This window comes from Cricetulus griseus, chromosome 2, assembly GCF_003668045.3.
Source record: "Cricetulus griseus strain 17A/GY chromosome 2, alternate assembly CriGri-PICRH-1.0, whole genome shotgun sequence".
Taxonomy (NCBI): Eukaryota; Metazoa; Chordata; class Mammalia; order Rodentia; family Cricetidae; genus Cricetulus; species Cricetulus griseus.
This window is the reverse complement of record NC_048595.1, coordinates 441154006-441179964: the sequence shown is the minus strand read 5'-3', so window position 1 is coordinate 441179964 and position 25959 is coordinate 441154006. Positions and strand designations below refer to the sequence as shown.

General features: G+C 48.2%; 1 protein-coding gene across 9 annotated transcripts in view; it reads right to left on the bottom strand.

The window, feature by feature from the left end:
- Positions 1-25959, bottom strand: part of Agap1 (ArfGAP with GTPase domain, ankyrin repeat and PH domain 1) — a 459921-nt gene that overhangs the window by 264428 nt on the left and 169534 nt on the right. For all 9 annotated transcript variants that reach the window (XM_027397516.2, XM_027397517.2, XM_027397518.2 and 6 more), the window contains exons 4-6: positions 18731-18816; positions 15175-15316; positions 11955-12089 (exon numbers count right to left, since the gene is read on the bottom strand). In XM_027397516.2, coding sequence (XP_027253317.1) covers positions 11955-12089; positions 15175-15316; positions 18731-18816 — 363 coding nt within the window. The remainder of the gene's footprint in view (positions 1-11954; positions 12090-15174; positions 15317-18730; positions 18817-25959) is intronic.

Below are 25959 nucleotides of genomic sequence, written 5' to 3'. Positions count from 1 at the left end.
GAGAGAGAGAGAGAGAGAGAGAGAGAGAGAGAGAGAGAGAGAGAGAGAGAGAGAGCGCACCTGCTGCTTGGGTTATTTTTAACTTGCTCGTACCTTCTGTGCAATGTGAGGGCCTTACCCTCTCCCAGCCACAGAAGCGATGGTTAGCATCTGGCTTGTCAAAGCCTCTAGATGCCTAAGACAAAGCCAACCGGGGAGGAACAGGCATCCAATGAAACTAGGGCTTCGTTTGGGGAGCACAGCTCAGTATCCAATAGAGGCACAAGTCTTCTTGTGTGCCTTTCTGGCCTTCATAAGCATCTAACTGTCATAACATCTATAATTCAGCATAGAAAAGGCACCGTAGAGCATTCATTATCAATCTTACAAAACATATAAGGCTCCTCTGCACCTCAATCATTTGCTAACAGTTACAATAAGATTGTATTAAAAATTTAAACTGCCCTACTTAAGCAATTTACCTTCAAACGTCCATTTCCAGGGAATGAGTCCGAGGGACATGAATGTCGAACCCTTGCTCAGATTTATTGCGCCAGAGAATATTTCTCCTGATAACGCTCTGACGAGTGAAGTCTAATGACTTTAGTTTTATTACTTTTTAAGCACTTAATGGGAAAATTTAGACATTTTCACAAGACTAAGCTTCAACACGAATGGTACCTTTAAAAAATGACAGGCAGAGGCAGGTCTGTGAGATTGCTACAGACACGGCCGGGCTAGCGCAATTGAGAGATTTTAAGGCAGTGACTAATACAGCAGTCTTGCCTCTGCCATTATCAGTTTGAGCACCCCCCCTTCCTGCTTTTGTTTTAAACTATCTTAAATAATAGCCCAGAGAATATTTAGTAAAGTCTAGCTGTGGAGAATTTTATCATTATACATGTAAAAATTTAAAGCCATTAAAAAAGCCCACAGTATTTAATCTTTTCCCTTGCACTTATAAACCACCTTCCGTGTGGAAGTTACAGGGCAAACACCGTAATTATCTCAGTGTCATTACCCAAGCCCTGGTCAGTTCTGACTGCTTCTACCACCAACCACCTGACAGCAGGAAACCCACCTTTGAAACATGGAGAACCAAATATGAAAGTTTCCTTTCACTCCAAGTCATTTCCCTCGGCTTCAGCCACAGCTGTGATCACCGGCTTCAATTAAAGCAGAGGCAGGGATCCTATCAATCATGGAGGGCAATAAATTTCTTATCTTTCTCATTAGCTACCCCGTCGCACAGCTTAAATATAAACATACCTTGCAACAGAACTGTAAATTACTCAGCCCTTGGTGGCTCTGCCCAGCGTCGCAAGAAGCAGGAGTGATTTGAGCAGAATCCGAGCACGATCACCACACTAAAGCTGATTTACACACCTCGGAAAAATAAAAAGCCTGCGAGAGTCACAGTGACAGCAGATCTCTTTCAGTTTGTTTATTTGGCTTAAAACTGGTAATGACCTGTCTTTATTAGTATGACTAAGTTTTATGTGCAAAATCCAATTTTCTGTAGAAATATTTTTGCTGCATCTGCCAATAACATCTCTTGCAGTTACCTGTAGCTATTAATTTTTAAAAAGCTAAATTCCTCAACATTTTTTTTAAGCTTCAAATGGGGGAAAGAGTAGAAAACCAACGAACCCTTTTTATTCCCCCTAGAGAGAAAATGGAATACAAGTGGATCCAGAGATAGCTGCAATGGCTGTGGGAGGGGCTCCCGTAGAGGCCATTACTCAGAGTCATCTCAACAGTTTTCACGTATTTTCTCCAATCCTGTAAGAAGATGTGGGCTGTGGGTGTACATCTCTCAAGTGCAAACTTCCTTCAGAACACAAGTAGTCTGTAATCTTACTGCTGAGCTGAGGCTAAGGGGTGAGCAGCTGTCACTGAAAGTAAAGCCACTTGTGCCTCAGGTGTGAGCTTCCAGGTTCCTGGTAAACCACATCCCATGTTCCTAGATTAATTAATTAAAACAGAAGCAGTACAGGAACTTGTCACCACCTTCAGCCCACAAGGCAGCCCAGGTTTCTGCTGATCACACCTGAACCCATGCAAGGCAGGAAATTCAAGGCTAGGCAAAGGACAGCCCTGGCTGTGACAGCACTGCCACCTAGTGGCCAGCACTTGACTTACCTGGCATAACCAAGGAGCAACTGGGGCTGTTTTGACAGCCCCAGAGGACACATTACAAGTAACAAGCTGAGATAAACACCAGAAGCCAGGTCAGGCCCAGTCAAGCCCCAAACCAAATGCTACCACCTTGATGGAGCTGACGGTGTGTAACCAAGGGCTTGAGTCAGCTGTCATTTGACATCCAAAGCACTCATCATCTTCAAGAAGCTGTGATTTCTTCAGCTACTGACTCCTTTCTGACTAATGGAGTTTTCGGTGAATACATAACTTACATGTGGCCTAACAACAGTGGCCAGTGGGACAGAGAACCCTGGACACAGAACTGTCAGTGTGGCAATTTATGACCAGTGTGAACTCTGGCAGGAAGCTGACCTTTCAATGCCTCACAGATACACACAGTATCGGTATGAGACACAGCCTGGTGGTGATGACGTGGAATGGCACACAGAATAAATGTGGTCCCTGCATACACACCAGGCAGGCAACTGTCATCACCCTTTCTCTGCACCAGGCTTCAGCAAGTGCTGAAACAAGTACATTATGGCCTCCAAAGTAGGAGCCTGGACCTTGTCCAGCTCAGCAGTCCCGGCTCCAGATGTAAGACCTGAGATAGGTGGAAACTCGGAAGACATTTCTGTAAAACCCTAGTATGCTGCTGGGACCCACTAGGGGCAAGAGCAAGCAAGGCTGGGGAGAGAGGATTCAGAAAATGAAGCACGGCCTCACCGAGAGTGGGGCCGTGGATGAGAGCATGCAGACTCTCGAGACTAACGACTGGCCTCCACCCAGGAGGTGCCCTCTGATTACACCTGCATCACAAAGCCCTCTGGATAACTGGGAAGAAGGCACTGAAATGAAATGTGTGAATCCACACAAGATGGACAAAGCGGGCCTAGGGAGGTGGGCATAAAATGGAGTCAGGGCTGCCTAGTGGTCTAACTTAGGTATCAGAACAGGGAGCTACCATCTCTAAGGGGCCAAGGTACCCAGAGTCACTCTGAGACACCCAAACCCTGGCCTAGCACACAGTCTGAGTTGGGAGAACCCTGAGAGCCCTGGTGAATCATGGTGGGAAGGCAGAGGGTATAGTGAGGATGGGCACCCACAAACCCACCACCCATATGTAACAAATACAAATGTTTCCCGGCTCTGCACTTGTCAAGGGAATCCTTCGGCCTCAGGCAGATGAGCACCTCTGCCTTGGGCATAAGGACACACACCCTTCCCAAGAACATTTCTTACATGACCACTAGGCCACCAGTCACACTCAGAACAGGTGTGAAAAGGTGTATGCATCCCAGTTTGTGAGGCCAAGGCCACACGGAAGAGCACTAGTGGGTAGGACCGGGTCTGGCAGGGCAGGCGGTAGGTACAGGTGCCACATTCTGCCCTGCAGAAGACGATGAAGCAGGCACCAGTGCAGGGCACTGCAGTCTGCTGAAGGGGTGCTGAGTGTGCTCTTCATCTGAACACAAGCTGCCCTGTGCCACAAGGGCAAGTGTGGACATGGAGAGAGGGAGCCAGGAGGGACTCTCACAGGGCACACTGCTTCTCTGTGGTGGCTCTGCGCCTGCTATTTCTAGGACCTCTGCAGCTCTGTTACGCTCACTTCCCTGCCAGTCCCAGACTGTCTGCAGCAAAGCCACTGCCAGATGGGCTAAGATGACCACAGCCCAATCTTTTCTCTTTAGTGCTTCTGACGGTGGAGAAAGCAGAAGGGGATCTGGGCAGCGGAAAGGCTGATGGAACAGGATTCTGGAACGAGGCTCTGAGCTGGTGCCGGCACCTGTGTAGGTCGGGGTTGGCCAGCTGCACTAGGTCTCTGGGATAAAGGAAGCCATGGCAGCTTCACGCAAATGAGCACCAAGTGTAATCCTGGAAGGGAGGTGGCTGTGCCCGGACAGGGAGGAGGTGTCCTGGCTCCAAAGGCGGCCTTCTCTAAAGACTGTCACAGAGAGTGACTAAAGTCCACCCAGTGTGGGTGTTGGGGACACCCACCTCCAGTCCCCTGAAAGAGCAGCAAGTGCTCCTAACTGGTGTGTCATGGCTCCAGCACCTCCACTTTTATTTTACAAGTTTTAGAAATCGAATAGAAGTGCAGTAATCATAAAATGTTAGGTCAGGACTGTAGCTCAGATTTTAAAGTGCTTGCCTGGCATGCATACAGCTCTGGCTTCTACCCCAGAACCACATAAACCAGGCGGGGTGGCACACGTAACCCTGACACTCAGGAGGATGAAAGGTTGGAGGACACCCAGATACAGAGCTGAGGCCAGTCTGGGAGACGGGAAAACCTATCTCAAAGAAACTAAAACAAAATGTTATGTCTAGTGGCGGGGTTCAGAGACCATTTTTATTGGCGCCTTTATTATCTTTCCTAACATTTTAATTGGAAAAGTGCCAAGATGCCTCAAAGCAGATGCAAAATACACACAAATCTACTGACATCTATTTTACTAGAAATAAATGTGAATTTCAACTTTGAAAGACGTAAGGATACGATGACATCAGCAGAGACTAAAGTCTTCTTGCCTCCTGGGGCCAAAGAGTCACTCGAGTGCCAACCAGTGTGAGGCGGCAGGTGACTCAGCTGCTATTCATACAGCAGGCTTTTAAAACCTACCCCGACTCTGCAGGTGGTGTTTTACAGCAGCTGCCTTTATATATCATTTCATTCCTTAGTACCTCCCCAACAGCCCAACTTTTACAATCATGTCAGTATTCTCCACCATGACAGCAAAAGAGAATCCAGAATGAGAATGAATGGTCTATGTAAATGCCTCTGGCACCCCCTAGTGGCAGCTCACTAGATTACAAAGGCACTGGACCCTGCCTGCATACCTTGGAGACTCTGTGAAGAAAGAAAACTGCCTGTGTGGGTAGGTGGAAACAGTCTGCATGCTGGCTATAGCCAGTTAGTCCAAGAACTCAGGGTGCTAAAATATTCCGATTATACAAAACACAAAGAACTTGAAGCATTTTGGTTCGATACCAGGTAAGATCTTAACCACAGCAGGTTAAGGACATGGCTCTGTCTACTGACCTGCCCCTCAAAATAACAATAATAACCTTTTTTTTGTTTTTGTTTTTTGTTTTTTCAAGACAGGGTTTCTCTGTGGCTTTGGAGGTAGTCCTGGAACTAGCTCTTGTAGACCAGGCTGGCCTTGAAATTAAACAATTTTTAAGTCTTTACTCTTCACTGCAATGACATGCTGGAGACGGCTGCTCCAAACATGGAAGAACAAGGTATAACTGGATGCTTACGGTGGTGTGGGGAGGCGCTTTAGTGTCTGGAGGGAGTGAGGCCACAGTCATGGTCACTGTCACAGTCACAGTGTTAAGGGGCTCTGACTGAGACAGACCTAGCACTTATCTGGCTAGCTGTGTGTATGGAGAGGAAGCAGTTCCAGGGCTGCTGGAGTCAACACCAAGCACAACACAGGGAGCACCGTCTCTGAGGCTGTTTCTCTTAGCTCCTCCAGGGAGCACTGGAGGAAGCACATCACTTCTGGGGGCTCAGCTGGATTCCAAAGCTCCCAGCTGTATGCAGGCCTGGGGACCATCCCTGTACACGCTCTGGGGAACCCAGAAGTACACATCTACAGGAGCAGGAGGTCGCTGTGTGTCACACACACCTTTCCTACCTGAGACACTGACTGCTGCTGCCTCTTATAAACACAACTGGTGCTGGGAAATGAACTGATTTTCCTATTAAGGAAAGACCTATGTAAAACAGTACTTGATTTATCTCTTTGTCTATAAGCCATATGAAGACAAACAATTTGGACAGATGCACAGAAAGACAGCTGCAGGAGGAAACCCAGATGTGCACAAGCTCCAAAAAGGCTGTTGGATACCAAAGATTGGTGGCTCCAGTCTGTGATCCCAATGCTCAGAGCCCTGAAATAGAAAGGATGAAGCTCAAAGCCAGCCCGGATGAGAACATGGCCAGCATTGCCTAGAGAGTGAGATCCTATCTCAAGAAAACAAAACAGGGCTTAAAATTTGTAGGTCTATAATTCAGCTAGTCCTCAGTTCTCACTTCTGGCAGAGCAGGAAAACTACGCCGTGTAAGAGGAGACCAATAGCTGTCCTACCCACTCATGGAACCAAAGCCAAGGCCAGCAATCATAGCACAGGAAAGCGCTACATCTGCCAAGCAGGTGACACGCACCTGCATAGACGCCGTGCCTTTGAAGGCACTGCCACTGAGCGTCCACGCCAGTGATGTAGCTTTTCATTCCCATGGCTCATATCCCACACCCCCTGTGGTTTCTATCTTTGGGGACAATGAACCATATCTCCTTACTCTCCTGCTCAGAGCTTCACAGTACACTTTTCTTTTGGAGAAATGAATGTGTAATCCACTCTTCGTGGTTTACTTTGCTTGAATCAGGGAATAATGGAATAGCGGTTTTCATAGTGTACAAATGGTTCAACCCCAAAAGTCACACTAATCCCAGAATCCAGAGCTCATTTTAGGGAGATACCAGTCATCTACTCCAAGCTCCTCAACTCCTGTCACTCTGAGTCACAGAAGAAACCTTCACGATAAAAAACTTCCCAACTTAGAAGGTCAGTATGAGGATCACAGTTAATTCTCCTCTGTGAACTGGGCAAGTGGAGTGCTGCCAATCAAGCATTTGTAGATTGTGCCTTAATGAATAAAGATTATTTAGGACAGAAGGGTAGAGAAGTTACCAATCACAAGACCTCAAACAAGTGGGAAAACATCAGCTACAGATTGTGACCGCTCCTGACTGTCCTGGTTAAGTGACATTTCCTTATTCTTTTGATCATCGCCTCCATGGAGGGCTAAATAGGTCAAAAAGCACATCACTGTTCAATCATTCTAAAAACATTAGGAAGAGCAGAGCGCCATAGCATTATGAACAGATTATGAACAAAAATAAAAGCCATTTGTATGCATTAATGATACATCAAGCTAATTCAAGCTGGCAAAAGTCATTAGGGGAAAATCCTGGGGCAAAACATGGTACTGATGCCGAGGCACAGACTTGGATTAAAATAACCATTTTCTATGTCATTGATAAAATTAATTCTATGAGCCTGGGATGAGTCTTAACATGAAAATCAAAACAGAGAGCAGTTGCTAATAGTGTGCTTAATGATCGAATTCTGGCAGCGTGAGAGTTGACACAGACATTTCTGCAGATACGAGCATCCAAGTACAGAGCGTTTCCCAGAAGAGGCACAGCATGATGAATCCCAGACAAGTGGTGACAAACTGTCAGGACAGACCATGGCCTCCATTTCTATACCACCCTCCATGCAATCAAACAAAAAGTTGCTTTTGTCTCTGCCTGCAACAGGGCTCCGCTGTCTTCCTACTGTGTGCCACTGTAGCAAACGCTGGGGATGGTGAGCTTAGGAAGAAGAAAGGTTGATGTGGGCTCAGTTTCAGAGTTGTACTCATGGCTAACTGGTCTCATTGCTCTGCCCTCAGACGAGGCTGGCACGTCCCTCTGGGAGCAGGTACTGAGTCACGTGACTAGAATGGAAATGAAAGCAGAAGGTACCATTGTCTCACCTTCCCTTCAAGGTCTTGACGCCCTCTTACCAGGCCCCAGACCCGAAAGGTTCCAATTTTCCAGTAGTGAAGCTGCTGGCCAAGATGTTAACATAGGGCTACCTCCAGGACACTTCAGATCCAAAGAAAGACAGAAAATGCCTTTCCTCAAGAGTGACCCATGACGAGATGTGAGGCTCACAAGCATGTTACAGTCAGAGTAGGGTACATTGTAAGATCCTGTCTTCAAACAAAACCAAAAGAACCGGAGCTGTCACTCAGCTCTGGGTTGATATCCAGTACCACATAAAGGAGGCATAGAGGCTTGCACCTATAATTCCAGCACTTGAGAGGTGGCAGGAAGAGGATCAGGAGGTTAAAGTTCATCCTCTGCTACATAGTCAATTCAAAGGCAGCCTGGACTACATGAGACCCTGTCTCCAAAAGAAGAAAAGAATGACCTGACCCAAATCATTAAGGCAGCAGCTGTTGTCTGGACCACAGACATTAGCAATCATTACAACAAGACCCACTGAAACATGTCCATTTGCATGGGTGACTTTAGACAAATCAGCTAATAAGCTAAGGAATGAGTTCTTTAAAAGGCCATCCTCTGAGCCCACTAAACAGTCCAATGGACCAGAGATAAAAATGGCAGCTCCAATAAAAATGGGCATATTCACGACTGAAATGATTGAAATAATAACATCCAGAAACTCTTGGCTTGCTCAAGGATGATCACCTCAGACAAATCCCAACTCACCCTGGAAAAGTTCAGTGTCACTTGAACTAATGTCATCCTAACATAAGCCTATTACAGAGCATATCAAAATCTCCACCAGACACGTGGCTACTCCAAGGGCATGAGCTTAATTACAGCATAACATGGATGTCGGGATTTTAGAATTAAAAAAAAAAAAAAAAAAAAGAAAACCTATTCGAGGTTTTTTCCCCTCCTTTTCATTTTTAGAGTCTCTGGATATATGTTTTATTACACAAAAGCTTATGTTTGAGTGTTGATACTAGTTATTCAGTCTGTGGTTGAACCCTCTCGTATGAGGCTACTCTAGGTTAGGAAAGTTACTGGATTTGAAGGTGCACATGCATACAAAGGTATCATGTCTGATAAAAATGGTCTCTGTAAAATGTGTATGTATGCAAGGGCTGGAGAGGTGGCTCAGTGGATAAGAACATGGCCTTTGAACCCATGTTCAATTCTCATTACCTATGTGGTAGTACAAACCATCCGTAACTATAGTTCAAATGGATTTGAAACCTTCCTTTGGCCCCTACAGGTACCAGGCATGAAAATGGCACATAGACATACAAGATCCACACACACAACAATAAAAATTAATTAAATCACATATACACAAGCTACAGCACAGAGAGAAGAGAGGTCCACTCTGACCTACTAAGCTTTCTCCCACCTACGGCTGGATCAGACATGAGCAGGAGACCGGTCCCCCGGGGGAGGGCTCCTGAGCCATGGGACTGCCTGGGAGGCAACCTGCTGATTCTCATTTCTATCGGATTGTACTGTGTGAGGTGCTAAAGAAAGCCACAGACACTCACTGTTGATAGTGACAAGGTGGCCACCACACATCTTAGGAAGCATCTGAGGAGGCTCGCTGGCTAACTCTAGAGTTGACACGCTTTCTGTCTCTCTTCCCACTCCAGCAGTGTACGGCAGCTTTCTGCCTCCCTCTTGGTAAGTTCTGAGATGCCAGACCCCTTTAACCAAGTGTCACTGAACATCAGACCTGCTCCATCCTGCCCCACCACAAAGCCAATCCTTACTGTTGTTTAGGAGACCCTAGTCCCAGCTAGGACAAGTCCAGGGGTTTCAACACTGAGGATCAGTGATCACTGTGGGGGACAGGAGAATTGGGGGTGACATGGAAAAGTGTAGGAATGTACCAGAAATGCCAACTTTGTGGGACACCAGAGGTATCACGTAACAATGGGAAAACCAAAGAGAGCATGTTAACAGAGCCTGGCCCATTAGCTCCCCTTTCCAATTAGATTCAATGTCTCAAACACTTCCAGGTCATCTATGGCTGGCTAGCTTGCTTCCAAAGACTGAAAAAAAAAAATCTTACTTTAATGTATGGTTTTGCCAAAACACATTTAGCTTTTCATAAACAAAGGAGAAAACCAACAGTAACAGAAATAGCTAAGTAATAACCCCTCTGCCTCCCAAATGAGGATGAAGCTGACTACAAGAAAGGATTAGGCAGGCCTGAGTGACAGCTCTGAAACAGTGCCAACAAAGGGCCACGGCATCAGAGTAACAAAATGGGCCTGAGATTCTGTCTCAGGCCCAGACAAGGACCTGCACTGATGCTACAGCGGTGTCATCAGGCTACACAGCGCAGCTGCCCTGCTCTGGAGCCTCAGCAATTAGGACAAGGAGGCTGCAGATGTATGATACGGGGGTGTTTCTATGTGTACCAGGATGCTCAAGTGGGAGCAGTAGATATAAGGTAAGCTGAGGCCTCCTATGTACCCCATAACCAGGAAGAGGCAGTGACTTCTCTCAGCACAGGTTCCCAACCAGTATTTTCATACAGGTGAGCTGTCACTAGGCAGGGACAGAGGTAATAGAACGGCTAAGAACTGCTTTCCCAAACAGTAACTGAAGTATAAATGAATCCCTGATAGGATGGCGGAGTTAAATTAGATAATTGTTGCACAGCTTCCCAGAATAAGGACACTCTGACAGATGCTTGTCAGCCACCATGATAGGTATCAGGCCACACAGGAAGGCCTGGCAAGTGAGGGCCAGGACCTGACCAAGGGTGTTCAGAACCTTCTGATCTCTAGAAGCAGGCACTCAGCTAGGTAAGCCTGTGATCCTGTCCAGGGCTTTCCAGTCCTTCAGTCAACTTGGTCAGCTCATACAGGTGCTTGGGCCATGCAACAGTGAATGTGAACTTTGCTGTGTGTCAGAGTCCACAACTTGGAAAGACCACAAGTGTTACCTTGTTAATCTTTACAGCTCCCTGGTTATGAGGGGAACAGCCAACCCCAGTGCAACTCATGCCATGAGGCTGACAGCAGGGTGGCTGCAACTGTGTGCTGCAGGCTGAGGTGCCTAAGGAGGCCCAGGATGCATGGGAATGGGGAAGGAAGTCAGGCCCCAGAGACACCATGCTGGTTCTCAGGGCATCTTCAGCTTCCTTGGATTTGGCACAGTTTCTGTTTTCGGAGTGTCATGCTGCCTAGGCTAGCCTCAAACCTGAAATGTAGCTAAATTCCTGGTCCCCCTGCCTCTACCTCCAAGTGCTGAGGTTACACTGGTGTGCCGCCACACCTGGTTGATGGAGTGCTGGGGGTAGGTTTTAGGGCTTCATGCATGTTACATAGGCACTCTGCTGAGTAAACTGCGCTCTCGGCCCCTGTCCCCAGACTGTATCACTGGCACCAAGTTTTCTTCAGGGCTTTTGACATTTACCCTTCTGTCAGGACCCCAGCCTGTCCCAGTCTGCTCCCCGCCAATCTCCAACACAGAAGCAAGGGGACAGAAGTGGCTTGCCACATGGAGATTAGACCAAAGGGCTTCAAATTGATTTTCCCCAACTGCCACCAGAGCTAGGAACTTTCTTGGAGTACCCTCCTAAGACCTCAACTCTAAGCCCACTTAGAATTTCTAGTCCCCGAGGCTAGAGGCCACCGCTTCTTTTTGTCCTGTGTTAATACAGGTTTTTTTCATAAACTACAGCTGGCATCACCATTGGTGACATGAATATGCCCCCTTTGGTAGGGCCAGAAGCTCTGGCATGAGAATTACCCCCGCCCACCGAATTCTACTTTCCTAGAGGTGGGAAGTCAATAATAATTCAGTAAGATAAAACAGCTCCTCAGGCTGGCCACACTCTTAGCCTCCAGGTTTAACTTTACTTTCCGGGGTTCAAAGTTGACTCTCTCAGTTTAATCTCCCCAGGGCCAAGTGTCAAATACTTAATTTTCCCTTTCATCTTAAAGACAGCCTGAGCAAGAACAAGCAGTTACAAGCAAGAATCTGCATACGGTGGAGCGGCAGAGCTCTTAGGAGCTGTGTATCTATGCAGGGCGGGCTGCAGTGTGACACACACATGCCATCGAGGACTGTTCCACAGTGTCCCCTCCTCTTCCAAACACAGCTCTGAAAGGGGAACCAGGAGCTGCCCCATGCCACAACACTGACGCCTCCATACTGCACGGTGGGCTTCTGTGCCCGCAGCCATGTGTAGCTGCCTGCTCTTCCACAGTGGGAGTCTGTGTGTCCCAGGGCCCGGGCGGCCCCAGGCTGGGCACTTACCGTCCTGGAAGACCCGTTCCACGTTGAGCCCATAGGTGGCGCACGTCTCGTAGTAGGTGCAACGCTTCAGGTCGTTGGAGAGCTTCCGTGCCCTGGCATCATCGATGACCCTCGGGTTGGTGGAACTTATGGCATCTGCAACAGACAAGGCCAGTGTGCTCATTCACGATTGCTTCCCACAATTCCAGAGCCCATGAGACTCAAACCTGCCCCCCAGCCAGGTTGCTTTCCACAGTTCCGGGGGCCCCTGCAACTCAAAAACCATTACAGCCAATGCAAATATCATCCCTCCCAGAAGCTGAAATTATGAAAATACTTCACCCCAAAATAATAAGCTCAAGCTACAGAATGGTGGGGGGCAAGGAGGCCCACACTTGTCCTGACATTTGGGAGGATTGAATTCGAGACCAGCCTGGCGAGACCCGTAAACCTATCCTTTAGGCTTGGTGTGTCTCAAAAAAAAAAGAAAAGAAAAGAGAAAAGCAAAACCAATGTGTGATTTGGGACTCGCAGTGTCCATGTGACAATACTGTCCCCAACAGAGGTTCCTCAGATACAGTCCATGAGAGAATTCTTCATCTGTCTTGCCGGACAAGTAAGTGCAACTTACAAGGAGGGAAAGTGGTCCCTTATAAAGGTCTAAACATTCCTTTAAGTAAGTTAAAAGGAAAACAATTAGAAACCATAATTTCTCAAAGCCTGTGTCTAATTTGGGAAGCACAGGCCATCTAGCCCCCACCTCACTCACATTCTATCCAGCCTGGGGCCCCATCAATCCCACAGCTGCTCCACACACAGATAGATGCAGTTCTGCCTGGGTGTCACAGAGGTGCCTCTGGGCCTGCAGCTCAGCTCGGCTCTACCTTGCCCCATCTTGCACCCACTTTAATTTGGCAATTTTCCTAATCCTGTTTCTCCTTCTATTTGCAAGTCTTTGGGGGTAGAGCTGGCCTAATGAGCACTGAGGGGCCCCTCGCTCACCCATGTGTCCCTGCTATGAATAGGCATAGCATCCAGCCCTGAGCTCAGTAGCTCTCCCAACATTGGCCTCCTACAGGCTAGGTATTCCTAAGGGTGGATGGCTCTTCAGTCCTTTCTCACACCTTGACAACCTCTGGCCTCTAAAACCCTATACCCCAGCCAGCAGAAAAGAAACCTCAGATACTTTCTCAGACACCTGAGTAGCCTTACCGCCTATGTCCCTAGTGGTGGCATAGATGTCTCAGGAGCCCATTGTGCACAACTCAGCACACGGCTGCTGACAGCAAATCATGGGAAAGCCACACACACAGTCGAGCTTCCTGCCAGGTGCTCTGTGTCCCTTAGCCTATCACTAGCAAGGTCTAAGCAGGGCCTGAGAATAACTGGTTCCACATTGACATGCCAGAGATAAAAATAAACCTCAATCAAGGTCAGGTTCTGTGTCCTGTGTCCACTGACTGACCTTGACATGTGACTACATGCCTTCTACCCATTCCTCAATTTACCCTCCCAGAGCACTGAGAGGCGAACAGGGCCACCTGGCCACAAGTAGCTCTGGTCTAGGTGGGTGTGGACCCAATGCCTGGGCTCTTACTCTACTTCTCCACCAACAGAAACAAATACCGGTGTGCATGAGAAAAAATGCAGCAATCAAATCGGCTCTTTCCAGTCCAGCTGCGAGCCATGAGTCACTGAGAGTCCACAGTGGGAAAGCATCTTCTCAAATGCAGGTCCACAAGCCTCGTTAGACACCGGGCCAGCTGCTGGGAATTGCCAGGCCAGCCACAGGGGAAGCACTCATTCAGAATTCCTCTCTCCTACTCCAAGACAGCTGTGGGGGAAACCTGCCTGGGACACAATGGCTTTAAAACGCCATTTGAAGACCTCCCAGAGCAGACACCTGAGCAATGCCGCCCACTGCCATTCTCCTTAGGTACACAAATGCACAGGTGCTCCAGTCCCTTCCATGAGACGGTATGACACTTGAATACTCTATTATCTGCCTGCATACTTCAAGTCATCTGGGTTACCTACGATGTCTGTACGGTTATATGCACTGTGTACAACACTTATGAGTTCAGTATTGTTGACTTCTTAAAAACCACCCCCACCCCACTCTTCAGATAGGGTCTCACTGTGTATCCCTAGCTGGCCTGGAAGTTGCTACAAAGATCTTGAACTCAGGAGATCCACCTGAGTGCCACTATTAAAGGCAGGGGCCTCCACACCAGATGTCATTTTCAGACAGTCTAATTCTGTAGTCCAGTCTAGCCTTTAGTGGCTACCCGTCTTCCGCAACCTCCCTAGTGCCAGGGTTACAGGTGTGACCACCTCACACACATCTTTAGCATTGGTAAGCCTCTGTGGTTGGGCCTCATGAAGACAGGAGGGCTGACTTCTACAGGAAGAGCCAAGGCACTGTCCCCAGGTGACCAGCAGAGGGAGCCATAGGAACAAAGATGTCTTCTTTTTGCTTTTAGGTCGGGTTGCAGTTTTGATCTGCAGGTTTCAGAAGCAAGAGAGACCACTGGCTGGTCACTGCATGCATCAAAACACAGAGAGAAATAGTGTTCTCCATGAAAATGTAACTCTATTATTTTACAAGTGACAAACTGAGGACATACAGTCTGTCCATCGATACGCTGCTTCTCAAACTCTGCCCATAGAGACTTGACTGCACTTCAACTGGTAAATACCAGATTTACCAGTTCCAACAGAAATAACAAAAGCAATTCAAAATTAAGAAAAAAAAAGGGGAGGGGATACTACAATTTTGCTTAAAATCTTGGCTGGACTCCAGTGGCCGACTTCATGAGAGCAAGTCTTTGACCAGGAGTTGCTGGGTGGAGAGGGAGAGACCATGAGGCCCCGGGAAGCAGAAAGGGCGAGGCAAAGCTCAGCTGTGTGTCAGAGCTAATAGTAATTTAAAGGGGTACTAAAAGTCACAAGAAATAAGGTATTTGTTTTAATAAAAATAAACAGTAGCAACTAGATTAAAAGGTGTCTAGTGCAAAAGGCAATTAAGGCATCATAACGTAGACAGCATGGGCAAGTGGGTCTTCTTCCTAAAGCCCCTGGGCTGCTGTGGGGGGCGGGGCAGGTTTCTGTCTGAGGTTGACTGACTTCTCCATTGAACCAATCAGGAAAAGCCTCACCATCCCCCACCCCCCCACCCCATTGCCAGCTTCAGATCCTTTCCAAATACCTTCAAAATCGCCAGTGTAGGACTGACACTCACCCTGGGTCCCCACCAGCACCAGAGGGATCTCGCTGGTGTTCCTGTAGTTGGCCATTCGGCTGTAGTAATGGTAGACCGTCTGGAAACTGATCTCATCCTCCAGGCTGAAGACAAAGATGACTGCGTCCACCCACATGGCGAACTGCAGAGAGAGAAGAGGTGGCTGAGGGGGGCGCAGGAGGAGGAGTGACGCCACACCTTTGCGAGTGCCAGGGTTCCCCTAGGCTGCTGCCTGCTGCCTGACCTCTGCTGCTAAGCTGGGGCTAGGTCACTGATGTGTACATGGGAACGGGACACACCGCTCCCCATGTTTCCACCAGGGCCCTTCGCTTTCTGAGACCCCAGTCCTGTTGTCTCCCTGTGGTCACTGTGATCCCAAGTATCCACCCTCTGGTCTGACTGATCCTGCAGATAGAAGGCTCCCCATCTGGGGACAGGTATGTGTATGTGTGTGTGTATGGGGGGAGAGGGGGTGCCAGTTCCACACAGCCTCCTCAGAACCTAAGAAAAGACTTGGCAGACTGGAGGCTGGGGAGGGTACTGCTCCTCTGTGGCTGCACAGTCTGCGTAAAACTGTCTGGGTGCCCACACTGTCCACCACCCGAGACGAATGGTACCTTTCCCAGTGAGTTCCTGGTACAGCAGAGGCTGAGCTGCCACCAAACTCATTTGGCTCCCTGCTGGGAAATTACTATTTATTTTTAGGAAAGTTAAAAGGGGAGCGTAAGGTTAATCTATACCCAGTCTTCTTATGTCAGCTCCCTAGGGAGGGTGAAGCCAAGGGAGTGAGGCTCCCCGAAGCGCCCAGCACCCACTCTCACAGAAGCTGACATGACAGTTTCTGGTACTAAACACCCTTTTCTTTACATGTATAAACAAACAAGAGAGCCCCTTCTCGAAAGGAAGCTTATCCTAGGTAAGTGCTTACGGCCAAGTCAGGGCTCCCAATCTATCATTGTGCACAAGTGTGAGTGTGAGTGTGTGTATGTGTGTAATAAAGTAATACCCACCTACAACAAACCATATTCATTTAAATGTGGAGTCTGTACACAAGAGACTTAAAACCCTCAAGTTGAATGGTGCATACACAAGTGAAAATGACTTTGGGGAAAAGCTTTCCTGAGGCAGAGCTTCAGACACCATCCCAGCCCCATGTACAGGGCAGGGCTGTGGATGCATAGGAAGCGTGGGGTCCATCTGGCAGGGTGCCTTCTCTTCTCCCTGCCAGGAGGGGAGCCTTTACCTCGGTGATGGTAATGTCAACAGTCTATTTGACAAACCTATGACCCCCTAGGAGACCGGTGTCTGAGCCTGCCTATGGGGACTGTGTTGATCACGATAACTGAGATGGAAGCCACACCCACTCTGGACAGAATCCCTCTCTAGGTGTAAGTCCCAGACTGTTTAAAACTGAGTGCATCAGCTCCCTGCTTCCTGCCCTTGACCATGAATGTCATGTGACTCGCTATTTCAAGTTCCCTGCTGCCCTGACTTTGCCTGAAATAATGGACTGCACCCTGGAATCCCGGTCTCGATAAACCCTCTCTCTAGTAAGTTATGTTGTCAGTGAATTTTATCACAACAAGAAAAGCAATTAAGACATAGTCTCTTTCCGGAGGTGGAAAACGGAAGGCCTTGCCCTGAACGCCAGCACAGGAGGAGGCTAAGTGGCCTCAGGGGAGATGGCAGCCCCTCACTTGAAATCTGGAACATATGTTCACTTCTATGCAGAGGATAGCAAGTCCTCTCCCTCTGTGAGAGCGCTCTCTGTCTCTGTCTCTGTCTCTGTCTCTCTCTGTCTCTCTCTCTCTCCCTCCCTCCCTCCCTCCCTCCCTCCCTCTCATTTTCCCTATTTTCTAAAGGCTTTTGCATCAGAAAATTGCAATTTGGGGAACAAAAAAAACATCAAAGGGCAATAGAATTCTGCACTACCCTAAGTTAACAGTAGTAGCAATTAAAAAAACAAAACAAACAAAAAACCCAACCCTAACAATTTCTTTTATGAAGACATTGCCTTCAGGTAGAGTCTATTTAATGATTGATAACAATGCAAAGAACTGTACCCACAAGTGAACAAGGCTCTGCCATGATGTTTCATGGAGAAGAAGTCTTTAACCAGGAGAAACATGTGGGCTAAACACCACTTAAGAAAAGCCTACACTAGGAGCAAGAGGTGTGTCCCCTCTCAGGGAGCCCACATTGAGAACCCTTCTTAGAGCAGAACGCATTCTTCGTATGCCAAGCCAAGTGAAGAGGGGAGATTTGCCTTTGAGTGGCACTGGTCAGAAGCCAAAGGTCGCTGTGATCCGGAAGCAGGTAGTGTTAGGAGAACATGCCATCAACATTTCCCACTCTCAATGTGTCTTCATGATTCTTTTTCTCTTACAATCAAGTATACTGTGTGATGGTTCAAGTCAATTTGACAGAATCTTGAATCACGTGGGAGATGGTCTCTGGCCATATCTGTTGGTAATTACCTTGACTGAGTTGAGGCGTGAAGACATGCCCACTGTGGGCTGCACCATTCCCTAGCTGAGATCCTGGACTGTACAAGTGGAGAAAGGGGGCTGAGCAGCAGCCCCCCCCCCCCCCCGCAATCATCACTCTCTGCTTCCCGAAGGTGGATATAGCATGACCAGCTGCTTCAGCCTCCTGCCATCTGGACTTCCGGTCATGATGGATTGACTTTGCTCTTGAACCACAACCAAAATAAACCTTTTCTCTCTTAATTTGCTTTTCATAGGGCATTTTACCACAGCATCAGCAAAAGAAGCTACTATATCAAAGATATTAAGGGGAAATAATTTCATCTCAGTATTTCTGACTGCGCCTCTAAGTGTTTTCCATAGCTTCTTCACTGGGAGCACTGCCCTAGACGCTGGTGTTACAGTGATGGGAATGCAGCAACTCACAGCATTTCCAATGGGTACTCGGTTCTTCAGCAACATCTACCTTAGTCACCACTGCTGTGTAATACAACTTTTACTGGGAGAGATGTTCAAGACAGAAATGTCCTAGGAGGTCTGCCCTAGCTGGGTGTGGGTTGTGCTTAGGTCTCGGCTCTTTTCACGAACTAGAAGATCATGGTGTCAAGTAAAACAGTGAGCCAGACAAAAGTGGTGATGTTATCTTTCTAGAGATTTTCCAAGGGAATCACAGTACACTGCAAACTAGTGTTCAGTGGGGACGACGTGGACCAAGAAGGCTGGTGGGAATGTGGTGATCCCCATTCCTGTCACTGCCACAAACAGCAAGTGGGTCGGCCTCCTGATTCCACCCAGCAGACTTTGAAAATGATGTTACTCTGTGATCAAACCAAGAGGGGTGGAGGGAGGCAAAGAACAATTCTTTTTAAAGCACAGAAATTTCCAGAAGCCACTCTGACCATCAATGTCACAGCAGATGCTTTTCCTTCTTAAAAAGATATGAACTTAAAAAAATCAGCCACACAGACCCAAACATCATGAGGCTCTAAATTCCCTTATTCTAATATTTGACATTTCTTGTTCATCAAAGAGCAAAGACAGTCTGGCTTGGATGTGCATGCAGTACTCACCTGCGCCTCCGGGGGACCCCCTTCATCCCTAATCAGCAGCAGATAACTCTGTCCATCAACCACAATCTCCTTCTTGAACCTGCCACCTGCCACGTACAAAACACACGGTTACAGAAGGAAACAGAGGGTGGGGGCAGACAGACACGGGCTTCACTTGCGGAAAAATACTCTCTAGGCCAGGTGGCCGCTGGGGGCTAGCTGGCTGGGAGAACAGAGTAGATTTTAGATGTCTCCCACAAGGGCTGCATTTTTAGAGCTGAACTCTGATCGAACATTTGTTTAAGAACCCATGCTCCCTTCTGATTAGAAGGCACGGCCTCCTGTTGCAATGCCAGGAACCCCGGCTGAGGAGCGTGGACTTTTCATGTAGAACTTAATGCATGAATGGACAGATTCTCACCCACTGGCAAACGGGTGAGGGTGGGCTCTCAAAACCCAGAAATGTTTTTTCAAGCTTAGCAGCACCTGAGAACCTGCATTCTCCTCAAGGGAAACCCAGTGCTTAGGAGGAAAACATACAACAGCATGAGGATGGTATCTCCAGAGTCACAGGTCACAGTTAGGGAAGGATGCCCGACTACTACACACGTTAGACAAAGCTACCAATGGAACTGCACAGTCGAGACAGAGCGGTGCAGCCAACTGACAAGCAGGTGTTAGAGACCACATGGGGTTAGCGAGAAGCCGCCTGGGGCCCTGCTGGGATGTCGGGACAAAAAGGAACGAAGACTGGAAGAGGGAGGCCCAAAGGTGGCCCCCAAACACACCCAGGACTGGACTCGGAGGTCTGCACAGTGGAGACATGCCACCTCCAAAGACAAATTGCTCTTAGACATTCAGGGCTCCAAGTCCCCTCTAGTGACTCTCACAAGGGCTTCTGTCTTACTGTGGGGTGTGCATCAGCTCCTGGTCCTGTGTAGATCCTTCACAGGAACCCAAAGAACCCAGTGAACTCTAAACAAGCCTGCAAGAACCTTCCACAGCCACTTCTGCCCTAAGCTCGGGTCTGGGACACTTCATCTCCCACAAAACTACATAATTACATCTCCACACCAAGTCAAAGTATCTAAGAACTTCATTAAATTAGTTACTTAGGCCAAGGGGGACTGGCTGGCCTTCCCACACAAGCATACAAATTGTGTGCATGTGCTCTCTCCTCTCTTCTCTTGTGTTCACCTAACCTGACTTAACAAGGAATTCTGCTTGCCTTTGCTCCCTTCCAATTCATTCAATGACAGAACACAATGAACACTTCCAACACTGCAATACACAGACACACCCTCAGGCTGGGATCTCCCATCCTGAAAAGCAAAACAGAATCCCAGGAAAGGTTCAAGTGGAGATGTACTGGGGAGTGGGGTCTGTGTAAGCAGGGACAAAATAGCTGCCCCCCCCAAACAAGCTTTAAAACGACCCACGTGGACATGACAAAGCCACAGGAGAGCTCTGTGACTTCAGGTGCCCAAATCAGATTCTTCAGCTAGAAGAGAGATGACAGCCATTCTCAGAAGGGCTTCTGTCACAGCTAACACAGAGCAGACACCCCAAGCACAACAGGGAAATCCTCAGCTGTACCCACACTCTACCACCATTACCAACTCTGTCTAAACCGGGGCTTCCTCCACCTGAGTGATCCCAGAAAGAAAATGGAAGGGACGCCATAGCGATGGGCAAAAAGAGTGTCACAAAAAGCAGTGTGAGCGGCACTGGCTAGCATGGCTACTGCTAATATTCACAACTTCAGCCAAGGGTCAGTCAGCACATGTCTCGAAGAGGACATACCAAACAGTCTAAACTTGCTCACAGAGGCGAATGCATACAAATTGGGGTAAGCTGTCAGTGTTACTTCCTTGATTTTACTTTTGAAATAAGATACAGGGGATCTGATGTTTCTTGATGAAACAGATGAAGTCAAACTTCAAAGGATAAACGATGTTTGCAAAGCAACCTGCCATTCTTGTCTCTGGGAAAACCTATTCCTTCCTATCCTGGACCTAGACATCAGGCTTGGCACACTCACCAGGGTCTGGGGAAAGCAGAATTTGTGTGGAGATTTAAAAATCTTTCCCATGATCCTCTGAGTCTAGCTTTAAAGATACCTGAGTGATTTAATAGCCCAACTGCCAGAGAAACCATCTCTGTGGGTCATGGCAGCTAGCGGGCAAGCCAAGACATACTCTTAGGGCTTTGTACTCACGAGATGAGGTGTGTATGTGGGGTGACCTAAGGGTCTTCCAGTAGGGCACAAAATTTTTCTTCTGGGTTTGGCTGGGACAGTGGGTCCCTCCAGGGGTGGGGATGACCTTGTGGCACTTTGCCTATGTCCTATCCTCACCCCAGAAGTGCCGCCCAGTCATCCCAGCAACCTCTGCCCTGTGCCCATGGAGGGAAACCCCAGGGCTGATCTCTATGAAGCTTCCCTGTCTGGTCTCATGTTCCTGTCCCCATTAGGATGCATTGTCTCCCCAGGAAGAGGCAAAGAATGGGGACCTGGAAGGTCCTGCAGCAGCAGCCTCAGCTCCACCTCTCCAGACATAAGCGCGGACTCTCTCCAGTGACCCTCCCTCCAGCAGACACCCCACACAGTGCTCCTGTCTGCTCCCTTGGACCTTGCCATCAGAGATGCCTCTAGAGAGATGAAACACACTGAACCCAGGGCTTCCCTCACTTTTTAGAAAGCTGGCTTCACAGGTGTCATGACCCCAAGTGAAGGGCTTTCAGACACATCCCACCGCTTCCAAAAGGAGGAAGGTGACTCCTTCCACCCTAAAGGCCTCTGACAGCTCTGACATCACTTATATCCCAGATACAGTACACACAATTCTATTTCAATGCTTCACCCAAGGATACCCATGGGAGACAGACTTGTGTGAAGGCTCCAGAATTTCAGCAAAATCAGGAAACAAAAGCCAACTATAGGGAACTGGCCTGAACCCAGAAGTTTAACAATGAGATAATCCATCCAGGAACCTGGGAATGAAAACTATTGAGAAAGCAACCCATTAATTAAATGGTGCACTCTCACCACTTGGTAACTCTGCTGAGCAGACACACCTGAGTCCTAAGAAACCAGGCCCAGTAAGCTACCAAAATAACACAGGACACCTGTCCTCTCGAATTTCCTAAAGAGGTAAGTGTCATTAGCAGGAGGCTAGTGCCTGGCTAGCATCCCTGCTCTGAGGTCAGGATCCCAAGTTGGAAATTCTAGAAATGGAGTTCCAGCGATCACAACAGCTGGAGCTGGGAACTATTTGCCCAGGCTTCATCAGCCAAGCATCCTTGACCTGAATATCTGATGTTTTCTGAGAATTAAAAGCATTGTAGGTTCTGAGATACTTTGCATTTCTGGTTTTATTGTTCACTACCAAAAATTTCAGGACATAACCAAATTCCAATTTTACTTTTAACATGGATTTGCTTTTTAATGGAATCTACCTTTGCCCAGGGGTCATGCAAATCTTCTCGGCTTTGCCAACTTTAGTGTATGTGCTGCCAACATACATGCAAGTATAGATTTAGAAGTGTCTGTTTGATATCTAAATTCCAAATTATTCTCTTACAGGTCTACTTTCTCTATCCATACATTGCCAGCACCATGGCTGGCCTATGAAGCTGTCCCAAGAATGACTGCCAACTTTCTCTGACTATTGGTTATGATCACCTAACATGACATTGCACCAAGGTAGTTCATTTTCAAAAGGTGTCACCAACCTACACCTGACCTTTCTGGCAGGTATCATTGACCTATGTCACCCTGTTTGTGTGTGCAGGTGCCGACGCCGGAGTGCAGGCCATACACAGTTGCCTCCCAGGCTGGGATCTGAGATGGTGGCGCAGCCATGTTCTCTGGCTTTACAGCACACTTTTAAAGGTCTAATGAGGGGTGTTTCTCACTACCCAACCTCAGCCAATTTCAAGGTGACTATTCTGAGACTTTCACTGCAGGAACCAGCTCTAAATCTGGGGCACCACATGCCAGATAACTGGGTTCCTTCTGTTTCAGTGCACACTGGGAGCAGCTGCCACAGTTTATTCCTCTTGCACGCTGGGTCAGGGTCCCATCTCTGTCCAGTCCTGCTTTAAGGGGTAAAAATAAGAGTAAGTGGAATTTTCCTATTCCAAAAAAGGAGCTGCCTGGAGTAAGCACTGCCACAGATGTCTGCCGTCCCTGTTTCATCATTCTCAATATTTGGACCAAAAGCTATTACAGTATCTCAACAGTTCTCCAAGCCACGAAGAGGGAGGACAATGACAAGTACCCTCTCACATGACATTGCCAAGTATCACAACAGTTATTCCCCACAACTGTCTTGTGACACAATTATCAAAGGCAAGCCCAGGGCCTCTTGGGAGCCATTTAGACACTAAGGTACAGAGGGCCCTTCCCTCAGCCAGCCTGCAGGAAAGTCAGAGTTTCTGATTCCCCAACCATCCACTCTTGCTCATGAACACCAAGTTACACATGACCCTAACGTGACCCTGGCTGCAATCAGTTCAGGAGCCTGTGTGTCATTCTGCGTACTCTTGGGCTGATGTGGAACATGCAAGGAGCTGAAGAAGCCTGCTCCCACTCCACACTCAGTGGCCTATAGCTCAAAACCATCCCTGTGCCTCTGAGACCAGAAGGACAGACCCCTTCAGAAACCATCAGGTCTTATTGGTGTTGACTGTCTGATTCTGTATGTATACTAAGGGCCTGAATAGAATTACACGGAGCCTTGAGCAGCCTTTGTGGGGCCACTGCAAAGGGAAGGACTCATTCTTACATCTGAGCCTAACCCAGTGACCCTGGCAGCAGGTGCCAGCTGGCCCAGAGCCCCGACCCTGACAAGGGAGGAAGAACAGGAATGGATGGTGCTAGGTATTCTCCTGCCTCCATTTAGGAGAACCACTTCTAAGAAGATAACTTTCTTTTCCCCTGAGCTTCATGATAAAACAGGAAACATCCCTGCAAGCATCATGGTCTCCATGTTATCTAAGCAGAGGGGACTGAGAGGCTCTGAGAGCTGCAGGCCTCTGGGCCCTCCCTAAGGAAACATAAAACAAACTAAATCACAGATGTGCCAAACTCCTTTAAAAATTAATGCGGCTTTTAAAAACCATGTTGTCAGGACTTTATGAGATTGGGGCTTTGGAAAAGTTTAGTATTGTGATATTTAAAAGGAATCTTGGACCACATAGTATTTTTACAGTGGGAACAGGGGTTATTGGTAACACACTAGTTTATAAAACTTAACCAAAACAGATTTCTTCTGCCATGCTTTTTAAGCTTTTGGTGGGAATTAAAAACTGACAACAGCAATGTGGTAAGAGCAAGTGAGGCACTGACCATGGGAGGGACACTGCGGGAGGAGGCTGATCTAAGGTGACTTCACTGAAGTCCATGTCAGAGGGGAAAAAGGCAGCGAAGGAGAGGGCATCTCAATCCAAGCTGGGTGGCTCCATGGGGAAATGAACTGACGCCTGGAAGAGGCGAGGATGGAAGGGACAGCATGAGCAGGACCAGCGGACCAGCACGGGGCAAAGCTGTGGGAACAACCAGAGGCCAACTGAAGAAACAGAGCCCTCTCCCACACATGGCTGCCCACTTGCAGACATGATGGCCGTTGCCCCCGGCAATCTGAGGAAAAGGCGGTTACCCTCCACACCTGGAGACACATGACGTGCTGGAGGGGAGGGAGGGTCTTCAGCAAATGCACAGGGGCAGCAGGGCTCTGGTCCCCAACGAAGAGAGTGCTCCCTTCCTGGGGAGGCAAACAGAGAGGCAGACAAGATACCTGCACCAACCTGACACTGTGATTATCAAGGCTGGTGACGGTGAGCCCACAGTGAGGCTCCCCAAGGGTCTAGAGCCCTGCTCCACCGCAGCTGGAGACACACAATAGAGGTCTACAAAAGGGCACTGCGGTCCTGAGCCCTAGTCAGTGTGCATAACCCTGACTGGTACAGATACCCCCCCCCAAAAAAAAGAGTCAATACAGCCCCAGTCTCCACCAAGAGAATGACTAGGCAAACAAGGGGAAACAATAAGGGCAAGATGTTGGGCAAAGATCCCACTGGGAGAGGGGAAGAGATGGTAAAGCAACCCCAGAAGAAGAGAAAATTAAACCCAAGCTGTAGAAGGAAGCCACACACAGATGCTTCACACTCCAATGTGACAAAGCCAATTGCCAAGTATTCCATAAGAAGAGAGGACCCAACAATAGCACCTGGGGGCCAATGTCTAAAACTTGGCATAGAAGAGCAACTTGGGAGCCAAGACACTGGTGATGCCACTGTTCTCCTAGGCTGTGTTAAGACATCTGGTGATGTCTACATGGTGATGACATGGCTTAGAGACCCATTTCTCAGACGGTCCCTGTCACCGAGCTGTACCTGACTGTGTTATAGAAGAAGCTATTTCATAAAGACCAGAAAGGAAGTATTTTAGGCTCTGCCGGTGTCTATTTTTATTTCTTTGTAAAAACCTCTTCTTGGTTCACAGGCAGCAGCAATTCTGGTCCAGGTGATCCCTGCTGGAGGTGTCTCCTGGGTGCCCTCCCCGCAGGCCAGAGACTGAACCCAGGGCTTTCAGCCAGTCAACCCCCACCCCCATCACCAACCTACACGCCAGTCTGTGCCTTGAATATTCCTTTTGTAGACACATGTACTTAGTGTTCTGAAGGTCACACCCTACTCTGTCCCAGCTCTCTGGGACATTATTTCTGTTGTGATCCCATGTCCCACACTAATGGGAATGAAACATGCTTTGCCTCCAGGCTTGTGCTCCTCCTAAAAGGGACTCATCTCTGAGAAGATGGATCAGTACCTCATGCTGGGGAGTGCCTATCACCACACCAGCTTCCCATCTGGAGCTGGCAAAAAGTCCCTGTGCCCTCTTCCTGGGGCTGGAGCTACTGGCCCTAAGCCTCAGCCCAAGACAAACCTGCATCTGGGACATCTCAGAGTAAGGTCTCCATGTCACCAATGCTGGTGTGCCCACCCCAAGCTGACCATCCTGACGGAACACAAGAGTTGAGTGCAGAGGACTCTGGGTGTTGGGTTCCAACCGATCACCTAGAGGTAGTCTGGGAACTCCTGTCTACCTCCATAGTCACCCCCAAACATGTACTATATTACCGTCATTTCTACTTGATGTTGACAGTTTTGACAGTTCTTCAGGGGTTCTGTTCTATTCAGGCATCGAACTTCACTTTGTGCAACCCAAGCCACCTTCCTACCGGTGTGCA